General features: G+C 45.3%; 1 protein-coding gene and 1 long non-coding RNA gene across 2 annotated transcripts in view; one reads left to right on the plus strand and one right to left on the minus strand.

Moving 5' to 3' along the window:
* LOC109313162 overlaps positions 1-4,057 on the plus strand; it is a 45,267-nt gene extending 41,210 nt beyond the window's left edge. The window contains exon 3 of the long non-coding RNA XR_002101973.1: positions 4,028-4,057. This is a non-coding gene — a long non-coding RNA (uncharacterized LOC109313162). The remainder of the gene's footprint in view (positions 1-4,027) is intronic.
* Positions 4,058-6,672: 2,615 nt separating this feature from the next.
* Positions 6,673-17,926, minus strand: part of ADA (adenosine deaminase) — a 60,373-nt gene continuing 49,119 nt past the window's right edge. The window contains exons 8-12 of the mRNA XM_019539800.1: positions 16,373-16,444; positions 14,867-14,968; positions 13,449-13,516; positions 12,820-12,949; positions 6,673-11,305 (exon numbers count right to left, since the gene is read on the minus strand). Of these exons, the coding sequence (XP_019395345.1) occupies positions 11,204-11,305; positions 12,820-12,949; positions 13,449-13,516; positions 14,867-14,968; positions 16,373-16,444 (474 nt within the window). The 3' untranslated portion in view covers positions 6,673-11,203. The remainder of the gene's footprint in view (positions 11,306-12,819; positions 12,950-13,448; positions 13,517-14,866; positions 14,969-16,372; positions 16,445-17,926) is intronic.

Below are 17,926 nucleotides of genomic sequence, written 5' to 3' on the forward strand. Positions count from 1 at the left end.
TGGGGTCTCCACAGAAATTGGCAGCAGTGATGAGGCAGGGGCTGCTGGGAAACAGAGTCTGCCATGGGCCCGATCCAGCCCACGGGCCAGACTTTGCCTGCCCCTGCCCTAACATAACACAACAGAGCAGCTGTTCCAGTCAGAAGAGTTGAGGTGATAGGTCAGACTCCCTTCCCTGCTCAGCTACTACAGCTTATCATTAAAGCAAGATTTGCACATGCCAAGATCACTGTTAGTGGCATGTGATTGGTACAGCTCCGTCAGTCCCCTCCCCTTACCTCTGTTTTTGTCTTCTGCCAGCAATCTGTTCAGCACTCAGCTCTGGGGAATTGGGGCAGTTTTGCCCCATTAGTTGAAGAGGATCTGGGCTCCAGGGAGGTTCCTTACTCTCCTGAGCTGCATTTACTGCAGTGTCTTAATTTCTTGCTTTGACTTTTCTAAGTCAGGGTTCTCAAGGAGCACATTTCATTCGGGGCCTTACAAGGCCTTTTTCAAATCCAACATCCAGCAACTGAGCCAACCCCAGCACTTCCTGACATGTTGATATTCAAAGAGAGTCTCGAAAGCAGCTAAAATGAACCAGTTTTATTAATGTTTTCAGGGGCCGAACCTAGGCATTTTGCCCAAACTTACGATAAAGGAAGATTTAATCTTTTATACTCGGTGACTGCTATTTCTTCCCCTCCCACACCCTACCCACTCTTCCACACAAGCTATCAACAAACATCTGGGACTGTTTAATACAGAAGGGCTTGCATTTCTCTAATAATAGTACACAGTAACACGTCACAGCACAAACTGATAATACACTACTGCAGTGCATTATTAGGTTACTGTACAGTAGTGTCACTAAAAAGGCATGTGCCAGCACTACTGCACAGTAACACTGGTTACTGCGCATTAATTTAAGACTTGATTATACAAGTACCAAATGTAATGTGCAGTAACTATAGCACATTAATGCATGTGTAGACATGCCCAGCCCTTTTGACTGAGTTACTCCATCCTAGTCTGCAGACACTGTTCCCCTTCCCAAGTGTTTGTGAGCTCTGGCTCAGGTGTTTTTTGTGGTGACAGGAGACATAGGCTGGAGAGGAGACTCCTCATTGACAGAGGCTTTCACCTTCAGCATAGATTAGACCAGTTTTTAGCCCTGACTTCTCAGAGCCCTTTTAAGAACTATTTGGGCATGAGTTTTGGAGCTGTTTTTTGGCTTTCCTGACCAGAAAGTACTGTTTTATACCTTTACATGGATGGTAAAATCTAAGGTTTGGCAGCAGTGATCAGGCTGCTGCCAACAGCTCCTTGGGCTGCTTTAAGACACTATGCTCTGCAGTAGCACAGGCTTTTCAGGATATAATCCATATACAGAGCCCAGCTCGTGATAGGTAACAAACATAACCTTACTTATCTACATACTTCTTTGGAACTGAAGACAGGAAGTGATTCACTTAGGGACCGGGTTACTAAAAGAAAGCAAGTTAGACACAAGCAGTCAGATTAAGGGATAATCATCTTTATGCATATCATTTCCTGGCACATTATTGTCTGAAATGAGTAGGCAAGATTGTGCTTCCGCCTAAGGAAGCTCAGTGCTGAGCTCAATTTGGAAAGGAACTAAATTGGCTCCTTGACCTCATGTCTAACCACAAAACATATAACTAGGTAAGATTCAAGTTCCCAGAAATTTGATCTTATGTATAGATGACAAGGCCAGGGTCTCACAAAGCATTCAAACAAAACTCCTTGAAGTAGCTCAGCATCTGAAAAGTAACTGTTAACCTTTTACCTGCATGTTGATTAGCCAAATATGGATGTTATAAACACAGCAGTGAATCAAAAGTGCTGGATTTCCAGAGTGAAGTCAGACTTCCAAGTGAAATTCATGGCTAGCTCCAGGCTTAGAGGCAGCGCTAGTTTTTTCATATCCCTGGAATCGTGCTGTGGTCTCTGAACAGCATGTTCTGTACGAACACTGCAAGTTAAAGCATCAACTCAAATGAAAACAAGCTACTGGAATACTAATCAGACTGAACTAGGAGCTGGCTCACAAGGTATGTGCAGGCCACAGCTGCCTAGCTGTTCTCAACATTTCTTTGCAGTCTGAGTTTGGCAGAGAAATGAGCCCCAGAGGAGCTCATGGAAAGTCTGAATTGCACTCATTAACTTACTTCAGAGTAGCTTAACAGAACACTTCTATGGTTATCTGTCTACCTTTGGGTATGAACCTGACAACTTTCATCAGCTGAGGTCAGTCCTGACTGGCCTATGAACCAAAAGAGCTCAATCTGCTCTACCTGACTTGTGAGAAGAGATAGGGGCCCCTCCCATTTATGGATCCAAATTTAACACAGGTACCCTCTCAAGTGCATGCACCCAACAAGCTTGTGGGCAAAGTTCCTATGGCATTTCTGAGGGTTTGGGGCCAAAGGGTAAGGTCAAACTCGAATGCAGTCTCCATTCCCTCTGCAGCATCAGGGTGAAACGTACTGCCCTCAGATCATGCAACAGGCCTTGTTGCAGCACCGGACAGAGAGCTAGCAGGGCTTTGTCTTTGCTCCTGTAAATTCCATGCCCCATAGGTTAAACACAGCACAGTCTAAGCTCTTCTGCCCATCAGTTGATTTCAATTTTTGAACAGGGGGGCTGCAAATGGTGTGGACATCATCACATATAACACAGCACATATTTCTCCAGTTAAAGGGAAATTATGTTTTATTTATGTGCTTGGGGGCTAGTACTAAATTATTCAGTTTAAGATCAAAGCAAAAACAAATATAACTCTTGGAATGTGCACTGATTTCCTAGATTATTTATAAACTTTAAAAAAGCACAACAAACTAGACAAAAAGTAGCTGAAATAGTCAAAAGATATAGTCTCATTAGTCCTGTAATCATTATAGTTAAATATATATCTCTTATTCAGATTCATCAAACAAAATGTAGCTGTCTTGAGTTTCTTGACCGTGCCTCCAGTAGTTCATTGTCAGTCATTTCTACACCTAGTTAATATTATCACACCTGAGTTAAGGTTTTTAGCAATCTTCAAGACTGTGAAATAGAAGAGAGACATTACCAGGGATGGCTAACAGAGAGCAACATTGCAGAAGAAAGGATAGTTTGAGCTGTGGAGCATGAAGAATATTAAAAAAGAGAGACAGGGTTGTTAACAGGGAGTGAAGAAAGGTTATCAAGAATAAGGGAGATGATAATGAACCATAAAGTCAATTGACCCCATCAGCATTGTCTAAATAGAAATGCTGCTGCCTCTCCCAGGCATCTGGCTTTAAAGTTTAGGTGGAGCAGGAGTGCAAAGGAGGGTACAACTGTAGCCTGCTTGGATCTTCCCCTGCTTCTGCCATATGGTGCACACAGGCAAGCTGGATGATTCAGGAAGGCTGGATGACTATAGCACCACTTGAACCACCCGGGCAGGCAGGGCCATGGGAGAGAAGTCCCAGCAGCAGGGTGGCTTTATTGTGAATTGATGAGGTGGGGGCCTCCACAAGAGATCCAAATAGGCTGGCCCAAAAATAGCCGAAGTGATCAAGCGTCATCCAAGGAGCACGTCAGCACAAGGTCACAGCCTGACTGGAACACAGCTGGTAGTAGCCAAAAGGGGGTTTCTGTAGAAAGCAGCACAGCCATTTCCAATGATTTTTTCATGACTCATAAAGGAGAGGGCTGAACAGGAACAGCCTCTTTTTTCTTGGTTGCGAAGGCAGAAGGAGCAACAACAGCCTGACACAAAAAGGCATTGGGCACTGTTCAGACACAAACATCTTCTGTCTGGCCACTCCTGACAGGGATCAAGGTTACAAAAAGGTTGCACCCATGTGAATTGACAACAGTTATTATCCAGGGGCTCTACTGGGGGAGTTTCCAAAACAGAAATTATTAGGGATTTTTTTTTTATTAGGCTACCATTGAATTCCATTCAGATTAAATGAGCTGAATGGGCCACTGAAAAGAATGCACCAAGGACTCTTTGAGGACCTCTTGCTTCACAGCTGTCTTTTCTCCACAGGGATTCACACATATTTGGCAATGCAAATGAAGTAATGGAGGTAGAGGCTACATACAGTGACTTCATTTCCTGCGATCGTGCTGGTCGAAGGAACGCTGTCCATGACATCCAAGGAGATGCGAGCGCTATCAGCATGCGCAAGCTGGCAGGCAACATAAGTGAGCTCTCAATTGAAGCATCAGGTGAGTGAACAGTGGAAGCAAATTGCCATGGATGTCAAGGAAATGTGGCTGCTATAGAGTAATTTAAGAAGGCAGATTATTGAACTTCACTTACGTTTCTGCATATTTATGAGTCAGAGATGACCTGAAGAAGGACCAAGCACTTTCACAAGGAATTGTTTATTTTTCCTTAGTGCCAGTGGCTTATTTAAAGGGCATATTGGTCCAACCTTAGATTCCCAGTTGACAGGAACTCCTTGTTATGTGTGTGGTGTCTGTTTACGCTCTAAATCATAAAGGGGGGACACTGCACACCTCAGTCTGACTCCTTGTGGAAATTCATTTGCTGAAGGTTTAAGTCCAGGCGTTTGTAACAAAGTACAAGGAATTGTTTCAAGGCACATTAAACCTCGGTTGGGTTCACAGAAATCCAAGCTTTAGGAAACAAACCAACCACGATTGGCTAATATAAAAGAAACATTTAGTTTTCCTTTTTTAGATAAGTTTCCCCTGTAATGCCTTCTTTACAACCGCCACACTAATGTAACACATGCTGTCCTGCCACCAATACTAATTTAAGAGGATAAAAATCAAAGTGACTCAATGCAAAGTTAAACTGGCTGGTCTGTTTAGGTTATCCCAGTAAAATTATTAATTATCTCCAGATGTGACCGTAAATTAGTTTTTCTTATTTTTTCCTGTAAACCCTGAGTCTTATTTGTAACAAGAATAGAAAAAGGTTTTGAAAAACACTTCTTGTCCTGATAATGCCCCTTAAAATGTGCTGATAGCAGATTCTAATATGAGCCAAATTCATATAGCAGAGAGCTCTGCAGCTAGCTGGCAGGACATTCAAAGTACATTCAGGAGCACTCACATGCTGTGTCTGCAGGACAAACAAGATCCTCACTGGGAAAAGGCTCATTGCTACAGGGCTGCTCTGTAGCACCCCGCTCTGACCTCACTCTCCTCAAGCCCCCCCTTACTGCCCCAGCGTTCTTCCCAACACCATCAGTTCCCCTTTTGGGAGTGATACTTTACACTTTGTGCCTACACCAGCACGTTCATTAGCAGAGCACTCGCTGCTCTTGGGTCCAGTAGTTGGCCACAGTAAATTCTTGGATAGTTTTGCCACTGACCTCAGTGAGATCAGGAATGGACATAGATGTGTGCTGTGTGTGTACACTGCACAGTGGGCTGTGGCAGCAGGGTGATAGTGGTTGGAGCTGGAGGGGCGGGGGGGGTTTAACCTGCAGCTTAACCAGTGACTTCTCTTTTTGATGATCTTCTCACCCCAAAGTCTTATGGGGATAAATTGTAACAGGTTTGCAATTTAGGTTCACAAAATTGTGACACTATTTGGACCAGTATGCACTCTATTCCTGAAAAGGCCTTAGGGAGCCATCTGTTTTGTTGGATCTCATGGTAGCAAATCATGCACGTTCCAGTTAGTTAAATCTCCATTCTGCAGAAAGCAAGTGCAGTGAGGGCACAGCCTATGCATGGAGCCGCTGTTATTCTGCACAGCTCAAGAGCCTAAGGCAGTGCTGGAGCAGTTCAAAATTGCTGGGCCAAGTCTCCCCTTAAAAGGAACCAGGAGGATTAATATCCTTAATCCTCTTGGGTACCTTCTCACGTGGGTTTTTGAGGCACTGACTGCAGCAGTTTCCTACCTAGCCAAGCCACCTTGTGTCCTCTTTTGAGTTGCAACAGTTAATCAAACTTGCTTCTAAAACTTTCTCATTTTACAGAAAACCAGGCAGGTGCCACTTCCTCTGAGAAGGAACCAGGAACGAGACCAGAGGGGCGAGATGGCGGCACCTCCTCATGAGAGCAATGTTTATGAGGGTGGGGAAGGATAGGAGGAAGAATGAACTGGAGACACCACACAGGAATGGTCCATCAATCTTTTGACAAGTGAGAATGACACCAGAAGAACGAGCTCTCCCTTACATGCCTCTGCTGTGACCACTGTTTTCACAGACATCTCCAGGGTGCTCTGCAATGGGCTAGTACCTCCAAAAGAACTCTGCTCCTGTCCACAACAGTTTAGACGAACACTGCAGTGTTTGTAGTGACATGAGCCACTCTCAAGATGCCTTAGCAGCAAGTTTCCTCTATAGGGAAACAAGATTTCAGTAATAATATACACACCAGACTTTACCAAGGTACATCTTTCTTACTCTGTAAATTTAGACTTATTTATTCTCTGTTACATAAATTAGGTTTAGGTGCTTTCCACACTCCACCTTTTTTCTGCATCTATTTAGATCTGAATTGGTGGCTGGGCTGCCTTTGCAGTCACCCCAAGTCATGGCAATCAGCTGGGAGTATTGACAATTCCTGTTCCATTCACACTGAACACTGTTAACCTGTGCTGCTGCCATGTGGCACTCAGAAAAGGACCAAAGCTCACACGCGTGTGGACAAACCCCATTCACAAACTGCAGCACCAAACCCCAAACATTTTCGGTTGGATTTTACTATTTTAGGATACCGTTAATAGAAGAGGCTTGTTTTGTTTTGACCATTGACAAAGTTCTGACTAAACTCTCAAGTTCTATACAGCTCAGAGGTATTTATTTCTGGAAAAGTTTCACACGTTCTTTCTTAGGAGACATGCTTTTGTGTTAAAACTTGTTTGATAAACTCTATAAGCTTGTTGTAATAAATAAACACATGGCTCTTAGCTAACCAAGTTGAGTGGGGATTTTGTGTTATTGTCTCTTCTTCACAACACATGGAATTACATCATGTCTATGCTGAGAACACAGGGAAGGGATCTATATTAACAGATGCATCGAGCACGATGCACTCCCAGATACTGAACACCTTGCGGGTGGGAGCAGATTCCATAAAATATGCAATTCCACTTATCTCCATACATTTGCTCTAGAACAGCTTGTCTGCAAGTAGTTACTTATTTTCTCAAGGGCTTTCATTTAAAGCTTGCAGCACGGGTCTTTCAGGTACAACCACATAAGCGAAGCACCATCAAGTTGGTTCAGGAGTGTCTAGAGTGCCAGAGGAACCAGAGGAAGATGGGTGAGCAGAGAGCACAGAGCACAAAACCGGAGTCCTGTATGCACCGTGGAAGGAAAGAGCAATTCAGCTCAAGCTGCCCAAGCAGACTAAAGCCCAGCTGGATCTGATGCTGGATTTCCCTCCTACGTCTCCCAAAAGCTACTGGGCCCCAGACCACCTCAAGTAAAGGCATAAGGGGTTAGTATCAGCATCCCAGTAATTCCCCCTCATCTTTCCATGAGATGGCAGCTTTAATCACTGGGCCACCATGTCATATCTACCACTCCCTGCAGGACTTACTACAAGCAGTAAGATGACAGGAAAGACTGCATCCAGAGGAAGGTAGAATAGGAGAGGGAAAAAAATCCCCCATAGTGCCCTAGGGCTAGAAGGACTTCTTGACAAATTACGAAAGAACTTAATGAAACAAGTCCAAATTCTATCAAGCAAAACAAAGCCATAAATAAGACTTGAACTGTCAGAGTTCAAGAATTTTCCATAGGTCCCAAGAGATGAGCCAGCTGCACAGCCACAGGGAAGAGGAAGGTGGCCCAGAACCCACAGTAAGCAAAGATTTGGCAGCAAGATAAAAGCTGCATCTGCTTTTTGACACCCCAACAACAGACTGGGCAGGTCAATGAGTTCCTGCTGTAGCCTGCTGCCACTGGTCTCAAACAGCCTGATTTCAATCCTACTGGAACCAGTGACAAAAAGGCAGTGTTCTCACAGGGTCTCTGGGGCAAGGGGGAGTGGGGAGGAGCGGTGGTAAAGATGAATCCAAAATACCAACATTTTTTCTCAACCTCCTACTGAGGAAGAATTCTCCATACTCACAAAGGAACAGCCAGGGAAAGTACAAATGCCCACGCAACTCCAGCACTGTAAGGAAAAAGCTAATTTTAGGTCTCCCAGCTCAGCATGTCTGTTCGAGGGTTATATTTAGTCAGACTGCTTTGCAAGCTTTTTGCCCACTTGCATTCAAGAGAGCAAGCAACAGGCATCATGTTTCCCCTGTAAAGCCAGGTCAGCAGCTATCATCAACCGTGCTGAAAGAATGAGCGCATCTTATTATTCAGTAATAGCCCAGCTTGTAGAGGTACTGAGTACACAGACCTCCCAAGGACTGCAGTGGGCAGCCCCAAGTGCCAGAGCCACTTCTGGAACTTGGCCTTTCTGAAATCCTGCCACAGAGTGGCAGGAGAGCTTTACACAAGGGTGACCTCACAAGCAGGCTAGCACTAAGATCTCTCCGGCCACACGGGAGAGTTCCAAAAACATTTTTACACCAGAACACTAAACTCTGCAGAGGTTGGAAGGAAAGAACCAGTGTTGTTTTGGGATTCCTGCCAGAAAAAGAAATCACAGCCCATTGCTCACTAATAACACTGTCATTGCTGGTAGTGCTATGTGCCCTTCTTTGATTATTGTGGGGGAAATGATGTGTGAAATTGGAACAATTTGTATCAACAGCTGCAAGAAAGTTGTGGCCTGCACAAGGCACACGCATGCTTTGTATCACAAGCCTCCAACATCACTTTAAATACCAAGATACTTTACCTGGCTTCAAGGGATTGCTTCTGGGAGGAAAGAGGCCCCCAAAGGTAGTGAGAGATACCTGCATGTCTACATAGGGCCACTGCTTCTAATTCGTGCTGCATCTATTCTATCATGGGATGACAAGTGCAGACTTCAACAACACCTTTCCCAAACTACACTTAAGAGGGCAGAGCAGGTTGATCCCATCATCCTCTTTTTTCTCCACATCTGGTTTTCAGGCTCTCTTCAAGCAGCAAGAGCCTGATGAGAAAAGCTGGGTGTGTTAGGAAATGGATGACACTGAGGAAGGCAACTGCGCTGACTCCACTGCTTTTGTGACAGTCTGCGCAGGCCGGAAGAAATGCAGGAGAGAAGAAAGTTCTAAAGTTGTCCTTAGGACAACAATGAGACCTTGCAACATTTAACACTTTTTCTAGCTCCTGCTGTCACCACAACGATTGAGGTTGGAAGGTGAGTGGATTTTTTTGTTTAATTTTTAGTATCTTGGCAAAATGCTGGCAGGTACCTTTTAAAAATGCATTTGGGATTCAAAGACTATTATCCTGACAAGTCTAAGGCGGGTCACGTAGAGCTACAGTACAGAGAATTTCCTTATCTCATCAAATAGAACTCTGAAACACTTTTAATACAAACTTGTTACTTTATTAAACCAGACTTGCATGTTGCTCTGGGTCTCCAGGAGGTGAACTGTTGTTCTTCAAAAGTGAATTTTTGAGATATTACAAAAAAAATGAGAGAAAGGGAAACTGGTTCAAAAAATGTCACCATTCTTAAAACTGATGCTGTATTTGCTTTATAAAAATAACAAAATCATTCATTTTCATATATATGTGTACATATGTATATATATACTTGCATATATATATATGCACAGTCTATTTATAAGAAGAACATTTTATAACTCAAGTGAAATAAGTATTATAAGCCTACGAAAGAATGGAAGAATCCCATTCCCTGGCTTGATGTCTGAGACTGACTGCTCCAATTTCAGCCATTTTTCAATATCCACAGTAATGATAAATATAGCCCTTTATCGAAGGCAGTTTTGGTGTTGGTAGCTTTGTGGTACAGGTTTCTGCAGTCCCTTGCCATACTGAAGCACTCAGCACACACATACCTTTCTTAACTCTTTAAACAAACTCTTAGAAGAGAACCTACTGTAAACCAAAGATACAATCATTTTGCTGCAAAGACAATAGAAGTGTCATAATGCACCAGGTTGGCTTAAGAATTCTGGTTAACATTTTCTTTGAAAATTCTCAGAACATACTAAAAATATGACTTCCAGCAAGAACTCTGCTAATGGCACAAGTAGTTTAGAAAATATTTGGGTCATTGGAATAGATATTGGACTCTATCTTATTAATCTGTTCATTCATTTATTAATAGTGCTTTTAGATTATCTTAGGTCAGAAAGAAAGCTGGACAATAGAAGGTTACCATATTTTTAAGATCCTTGAAAATAGAAAGAAACAAAATGAAGCTCTCAGGAGTTCCCCTATATGCAGAATACCAGAGTGGGGAATCCCAGAGAAGAATTTGGCCTGAAGTTGTAAAAACTGCTTTAAATTTATATGTGGACAGGCAAAAAAATCCACCTCAACAGGTTTCTGGGCCTTCCCAATGCACAGTGCAGTCCTGTAGCCAATGAGATGCATGCTCTTTCATTCAGTGACATTCTAGAAATTTAAGGCCCTCTTTTACAGATGTTTTTAAACCAAAAAGTGCAAAATAAATTGTTAAATTAAAAAAAAATACTACATTGCTGGAAGAAGAAGACCTCAGTGAAACAACTGCTGGGGTTTCCATCTTGTTCACAGTCTCCATTTACAATACAAGATTAACCATGTTTAAAAATAAAAGTGGCCAAGCAATGCTATAACTGTTTTCTTTCCATTAAAAAGAGAATAAACCTTGTAATTTGATTTTAGGTACTTATCAGCATTAACACAGGGTTCTTGTAGTAAGATTACAGACAAGAAAAAATTATTTGAATATGGCCACAGTTAAACATGGCTATTTTTGTAGTGTAGACAAGGACTAAGGCAGATGAGCGAAGGCAGAGGAACTGAAGTGACATGAGTTTACATAGCAAAGGTCACCTCGCTCCCTGAAATAGTTTTACAAAAACAGGTGTCAACCACAACAAAGTTAGGCCAGAAAATGCACCAATATGTTTGCATATCATAACTATAGAAAATTAGGTTTCAATTAATGTAGCACCAGGATATGCGGTGTAGGTAGGTATATACTGTAGGGATCATGGAAATGTTGCTTTATAATGTATGTGTAGCATTGGAAATGTTAGTATAGTAATACCAGTATTAGGAGCTGATGCTGGGACACCTCCTCCCTGCTGCTCCCACTAGCACATAGGGGAGTCATGTCTACGTGGGGAGAGGTTACTGCACCATGCTGGCTGGCAGAGGCCAAGTCAGGATTTATTGGGGGCCATCCCGTAGGCTTCATACAGCTTATTGAGAAGTTCATTCTTTTCTCTCTCAGGCAGGAAACTGGCTTGAGCTGCATTGATGTTCTGGAAAGAGGAGGAGGGGTGGGGAGAGAGAAAGAGATGTATTTGAATGATACCAACAAGTCAGTGTGACTTGTGACATATGAGCATTAATGTGAGCTAGCAGGTGAGTTTGTGAAAATAAAAGGAACAGTTCTTGTTCACATTGCTACTCTGGAGCTCAGTTCTGCAGTCTCATCTTCCAAAAAGCTACATCTGCCACCACTCCTAAGTGGTCTGCAAAAAACCAAAGGCTGCCAAGATAAACACTGGGTCTTCAAAAACTCTGCAGGGCTCTAAGACATGCAGTTTAGGAGCCTGATCCAAAACCTACTGAAGAAAAGGGAAAGACTTAAATGGGCTTTGGACAGGGCCCTAAGAGAGGCAGCCAGAACTGCTGCTGTTGTGATATCAAAGCTTACCCCTGGCTTGCTTTGCCATTGGTGTGGACAATGCATCTTTCTGTTGTACACTTCCTGTTGTTAAACAAAAAGAAAATCTCTGGCAAGAGCAAGAAGGGAACAAGACCTTGCAGCCAAACTGCCCATGGAGTTATGAGTATAAGGTGTGGAGCTTTCTTATAGATGCAAGGAAAAACTAAAGAATGCATCATCTCTATAGGATGCAGAGAATCCCCTTTCTTGAAGTACCTGATATCAGGTCAGTAGTTTCTCCTGCAAAGCTGTATTCTGCCATTTCAGCTCTAGCTGAAAAGGAAACTAGTTGAATGCCAAGCTATGGAAGAAAGGGCGACTTCAAGAACTTCTTTAGCTTTTATTTATCTACATATCTCCTAACAAGCCAATGCACCGTGAATGGAAAGCACCAGTAATTACCCACATGCAAATGACATTCTGACTATTTTCTTGTTCATGTATCTTAGGTATAAAGCAGATGAAAAGGGCTATTTTTAGGGGAGATTTTCAGAACTCTTCCCATGCCGAGATGCATGCAAAAATATAAGTACACATATACACCAGCAGAGAAGCAGACAGCCACTCTGCATTGACTGCAATTGCAAAGCACTTGCAGGCTGCATTCTGAAAGTCCAGCCCACAGTCATGGGAGAGGAACAGCAAAGAGCAGTTAGCGCGCTGCTCCCAACACCACCTCACAGGCTATTGCTCAATGTCAGTCTGAGGAACACGGTGAACGAATCCCACCCCACAGTCTGGTCCCAGCAAATCCCCAAGCACTCAGTTAGACTTGCACATGCTGTGCCTCTGCATCTCGGGCTGGCCAAAGCAGCATTGGAATCCTCTCCATGCTCTTTATTCATTTCAGACAGCTGGTTGCAGCTTGCATGCGCACTCAGTTCACGTCCTCTCCCCTCGCTGCGGCTGTCTCAGCAGCTCATCCTTCCACCACCCCATGTGACAACTCCACATTCTGCCCCACGCTTTCATAGATTTATAGATTCATAGATGCTAGGGTCAGAAGACCTCGACAGATCATTGATTCCACCAAAATCTCTTTGGTTTCATATCTCCGGGTAGGATTTAGCCTGACTTCACATAGACTCTCCCAGGCCAACTTACCACTCTCTTGAACTCCTCTTCAGTGAAGTTCATGTATTTCTTAGCTATTTTATAATCAGTATCGATTGTGGAGTTGAAAATAAGCGGGTCATCAGTATTTAAAGAATAATTGGCTTGATCCTTCCTAAACCTGGAAAAACAGAATTTACAGCAGGATAGATACAGCAGGATAAATACCAGGGGTAGCACAGGTTTTACACCTGTGTGAAAAAACACACAAAAAACCTTCTACCCAGGTTAGTCACCATTTGTATTGACCCACCTGCATTTCCTAACTGCAGCCTAGATTTGCTATCCCATTTTTTTAAAATGAAGCTGTTGGACAGAGGCTCAAACCCAGCCCTTACCATGCTGGTCACAACCAGGCAGAAGAAGGCAACGCATTGACCCTGGGACTTAGCCTTGTCAGCTCAGGGCAGGAGTGTGAGACCAGAAAGCTCTCTGGGATAAGGCCCATCAGCATGCTTGTTGCAGCCTCTTCCAAAGTGGCTTATCCACCAAGAAGGAGGATAAAACCCGCCCTGACAGGACTTTAATTCATTTCTCATGTGAGGCAATAAAGTGGCTAGAAAGAAAGTGGAGTCTGAGCAGTTACTTTAAAATAATAAAGTATTATTTAAATGCCTTACTGTATTATTGGGTGTTTCTTAAAGTCCGGGTCACATGCTCCAGTGAGGTTACTGGACCAAGGGCAGGTCTGTTTATATAGTTTAAAAAAAAAAGAAAAAAAAAAGCAGTCAACCCCATCCACTTAAAATGCTGCTGCACAGACTGCTAAGTTGTGAAGCCCTCTGGGCAGTCTTAGCCAGAAAGTACCACAGTGATTTACAGCCCTGCAAAAACAGTGAACATCCACTCCCAGTGTCTGCCACACACACTCCTAATTCTGCTAAGCAAATGTTTTTCCTATTAGCTATCATTTTCTGCCCACATACAGAAGCCCCTCATCATTCCAAAATCCACCTTCTCCCCCTGCCCTGCCTCAAGCACCGTGTTGTATTTACTTCTCTGCATGTAGGACTGGTCTGCAGCTGCTATGTGCAAATGGAAACTCTTAGTTAACTAGTCTCTGCAAAGGGTACTGCAACAGTTACTCTATGCCAAGGACTAGGGTGGGTGGTTTTCCAGATTGGAAGGAGATGGCTCCCAAGGCTGGTGCCTTTTAGAAGCACACAAAATCCTCCAAGATCTCACCTGTCACCATCCTGCCTAGCACTACAGCCTTGGCTTGGAAAAAGTGGAGGCATCTCCCTGCACAGACAGAGGAGGTTGCTCCAAGCAGAAGGCAGACTGAAGTCACTTTGGGTGCTGACAGATGTGCAACCTCCAGCTGTAACTCATTGTGCGCTGCACTTCAGGGGGACTCCAATCCACCCGCTCCAGCCTCTAGCGCAGGCTGGGCAAACCCCAGATTGAAGCCCCTTTCCTCCCTTTCTGAAGACAGCACTGTAGGTGGGGCTGGCCTACTTCAGCCCAGCTCTGCTCCTGGTGTGCACTGACAGTGTTAATGAAGGTGCTGCACTTTGCAGTGCCTTCATCTGAACCCTCATGTAATGGAGTTTCAGATTGTCATGTGATCGGGCATTTTTAAAGCACTCTGCAGCTCTGCACTTTGGTCAGAGGCCTAATCATGCAGGAAACCATCGCTTCTGTCAGTGCCCTGCTTGTCACAAGCCCCTTTTCTTCAGGGCTGAGCATGCTGCCAGGGCATGACCTTCAGCATTCAGAACAGCAGAGAACCCAAACTTATCTCCCCTTACATGACACTGCTTTTCTGCTCACCAGCACAGTACACCACATGCCAGAGCACTGTATGCCTGGCTCCGACTCCAAGCCACACTGGAGTCCAAGCTGATCTGGAAAAGACTTTCACTCCAACTCTTGTCAGTGCTTGGACTCCAGGTGGTGGCAGCACCACCCTTCTTATAAAGGCATTTAAGTTTATATTCATTTATCCAAAATCCTGGGCAGTAATGCAACTGAAGGGAGGACTGCTCTCCAACTCTGTGGTAGACAAAGCTGCCATCCTTGTAAGACGTGGCATTACCTCAAAATGCATTCTTTTATCCAACAGTTCCTTATAAAGGACGGGGTCATTCATGACATGGTATCCATGGCCAATCCGCTCAGCCTTCAGTAAGCTGACTGCCTGCAGAATAAAATGTTTCAGATCTCCAAGCTCTGTGCAAGAGCTTGGTCTCTGCTCCAAAGAGTAGTATGTGGGGACCTGACCCACAGGAGCTTCTGAACTCTCCAGGACTCCAATCCTAGTGGCAGGACTCCCATCTCCCACCAGTGCACCCGGGATGGGGGCTCCAGAGATATCTGCTCTTTTGATCTTGGTATAAGGCAGGGGTGGGCAATTATTTGGGCCTGTGGGCCACATGGGCAGTTTTGGGGAGCTGCCATGGGCCAGTCTACATCCCCCACCCCTGTAACAGCCCAAATCCCATGTGCCCTGCGGTTCCTCCCCACCACTGCCACCAGTGCCCAGCAGCAGCTGAGCACACACCCCGACCTCAGCTCCCCATGCACCCACTCCAGACTTGCTCTGCCTGAAGCGGACCAGCTCCAGAGCAACTGGCACCTATGTGCACAGCCCCAAACCTGGCTTGCTCCGTGCCTGCTCCAGATGCCCGCCTATGCTTAGCAACAGCGGCAGCCAGGCCAAAGCTGCTGCTGGGTGCAGGGGGAAAAAGTGACTACCTCCCACTTGCTGCTGCTGGACCCTTTTTCCTGCAGCCACCCAGAGCCCATGTCTGGGCTGCCCCGTGGCTCCTCTCTACTGCTGTCACCAGCACCACCAATACTGCCTCGGGGCTGTCCAGCAGGGCAATGGTGGCAGTGGAAAGGAGCCACAGGACAGCCCAGGCATGGGCTCCTCTGGGTGGCCTCAGCAAGAAGGGCCCAGCAGTGGCAAGGCGGAGGTGGCTGCTTTTCCCCTGGGCCCAGCAGCAGCTTCTGCCTGGCTACCACTGCTGGTGCCACTGGGTGGGAGGTCCAGAGCAGGTGCAAGGCAAGACAGGGTCAGGACCATGTCTGTAGGTCCTGGCTGGTCCAAAGCTGGTTTGCACTGGCTGGGGCAAGTCTGGAGTGGGTGTGGGCAGGGCTGTGCATGCTGGTTCCCACCAGTCTCCATGGGACCTGGGCTAAGAAATCATTGCCACTTGGGCTGCCTGGAACTGGAGTGCAGCCACAGAGCTGCCCCAGCCTCCCTGCATGCCCAGGGGTGGCAGGCAGAACATGCCACGGGCCAGGTGGCATCTGGGCCAAGCAGGACTAAGGGACCTGCCACAAGCTGTTCAAAGTCCCACCGTAGGCTGAATCAGGCCTGCAGGCCATATTATGCCCAGTGTAAGGGCTAGGTCTCTGGCTCTCTCCTTCAGTGATTCACTGACTTTATTCCCTTAGAGCAACAGGAAAACTTGGCAACCTCCCAGGAGCTACTGAATGATGCAGCAGGAGTTAAATCTGCTCTCTTTATTCCCTGCATTATCATATATATTATGGAGATGGAGGGCAGTGCTGTTACTGCTGTGCTGCAGTCTCTTACCTCCTTGATGACAGACGGAGGCCCAACTTCACCAGCATGAACAGTTCGATGAATGCCACATCTTTCAGCTTCCTGGAGGGAAAAAAACAGCAGGGAGTGAAAATACTTCTGTAAGTTTTGAGAGGCATGAAGAAAGGATAACCCAGCTTCTTGGGACAACAGTCCCTTCCCAGACAAATTACTTCCAACAGGCCTTTTGTCTGAGAGCTTCAAAACAGTGAACCTACTAGATCGGCTCATTCCACTGGAGCAACACGTGGAAAAGAAGGAGGGAAAAAACTGTTGATGTGCATGCACACAGACAAGACACATGCACACAGCACACGGGCTGGGGGCACCAAAGTGCTAGGGAAGTCCAGACAACACTAATGAATGAAAGCAGCTTTCACAGATTCATAGATACTAGGGTACGAAGGGACCTCAACAGGTCATTGGGTCTGACCCTCCAGCTAGATGCCTATCCAGCCTTCTCTTAAAGAAGGGGAAATTCTGGCCACCCTTACCATGAAGAAGCTCTTCCTGATGTTCAGCCTAAATCTGCTCTGTCAGTTTGTGACCACTGTTCCGTCTTACCCCACGAGGCACCCTGCTGAACAGAGCATCTCCGATCCCTTGCTGCGTCCCCCTAATGAATTTGTAGGTGGACACAAGATCTCCTCTCAGCCTTCTCTTGTGGAGGCTGAAGAGGTTCAGGTCTCTCAGTCTCTCCTCATAGGGCTCGTTCTGTAAGCCTCTAACCATACGAGTGCTCCTCCTCTGGACCCTCTCGAGTCTATCAACATCTTTCTTGAAGTAGGGCTCCCAAAACTGGACGCAGTACTCCAACTGCAGTCTGACCAGTGCTGCATAGAGGCGAAGTATCACTTCCTTGGATCTACTTGTCATGCATCTGCTGATGCATAATCAAGTGCAGTTAGCTTTGCTGATGATTTTGTCACACTGACAACTCATGTTCATCTTGGAGATCACTATGACTCTGAGATTCCTTTCCGCTTCTGCACTACTGAGGGTCACTTCCCAGTCAGTAGGTGTGCTGGATATTTTTACGCCCTAGGTGCATCACTCCACACTTGTCCTTGTTGTACTGCATCCTATTGTGTACTGCCCACATTTCTAACCTGTCCAGGTCTGCTGTCCTGTCTACTACCACTCTCTGGGTGCGACCCCCCAAGCCAATTTGCCACCCACCGGATCGTGTAAACATCTATGTCACAGCCTCTTAATTTATTTATGAGAATAGGATGAGATACCATATCAAAGGCTTTGCTAAAGTCCAAGAAAACAACACCCACCTCTACTCCTGAGTCTAAGAATTTTGTGACCCTGTCATAAAACGAAACCAGATCGGTCAGACATGATCTACCTGTTACAAATCCATGCTGGTTTCCCCGATGCATTATTTTTTCCACTGGACTCCCACAGATCCTTCATAATGTTTTCAAAGACCTTTCCAAGGATGGAGGTGAGACTAACTGGCCTATGCTTACTCAGATCCTCTTTTCTCCCCTTCTTGAAAATAGGGACCACATTGGCCCTTTTCCACTCCTCTGGGAC

This window comes from Crocodylus porosus, unplaced genomic scaffold (assembly GCF_001723895.1).
Source record: "Crocodylus porosus isolate Cpor-Errol unplaced genomic scaffold, CroPor_comp1, whole genome shotgun sequence".
Classification (NCBI taxonomy): Eukaryota; Metazoa; Chordata; order Crocodylia; family Crocodylidae; genus Crocodylus; species Crocodylus porosus.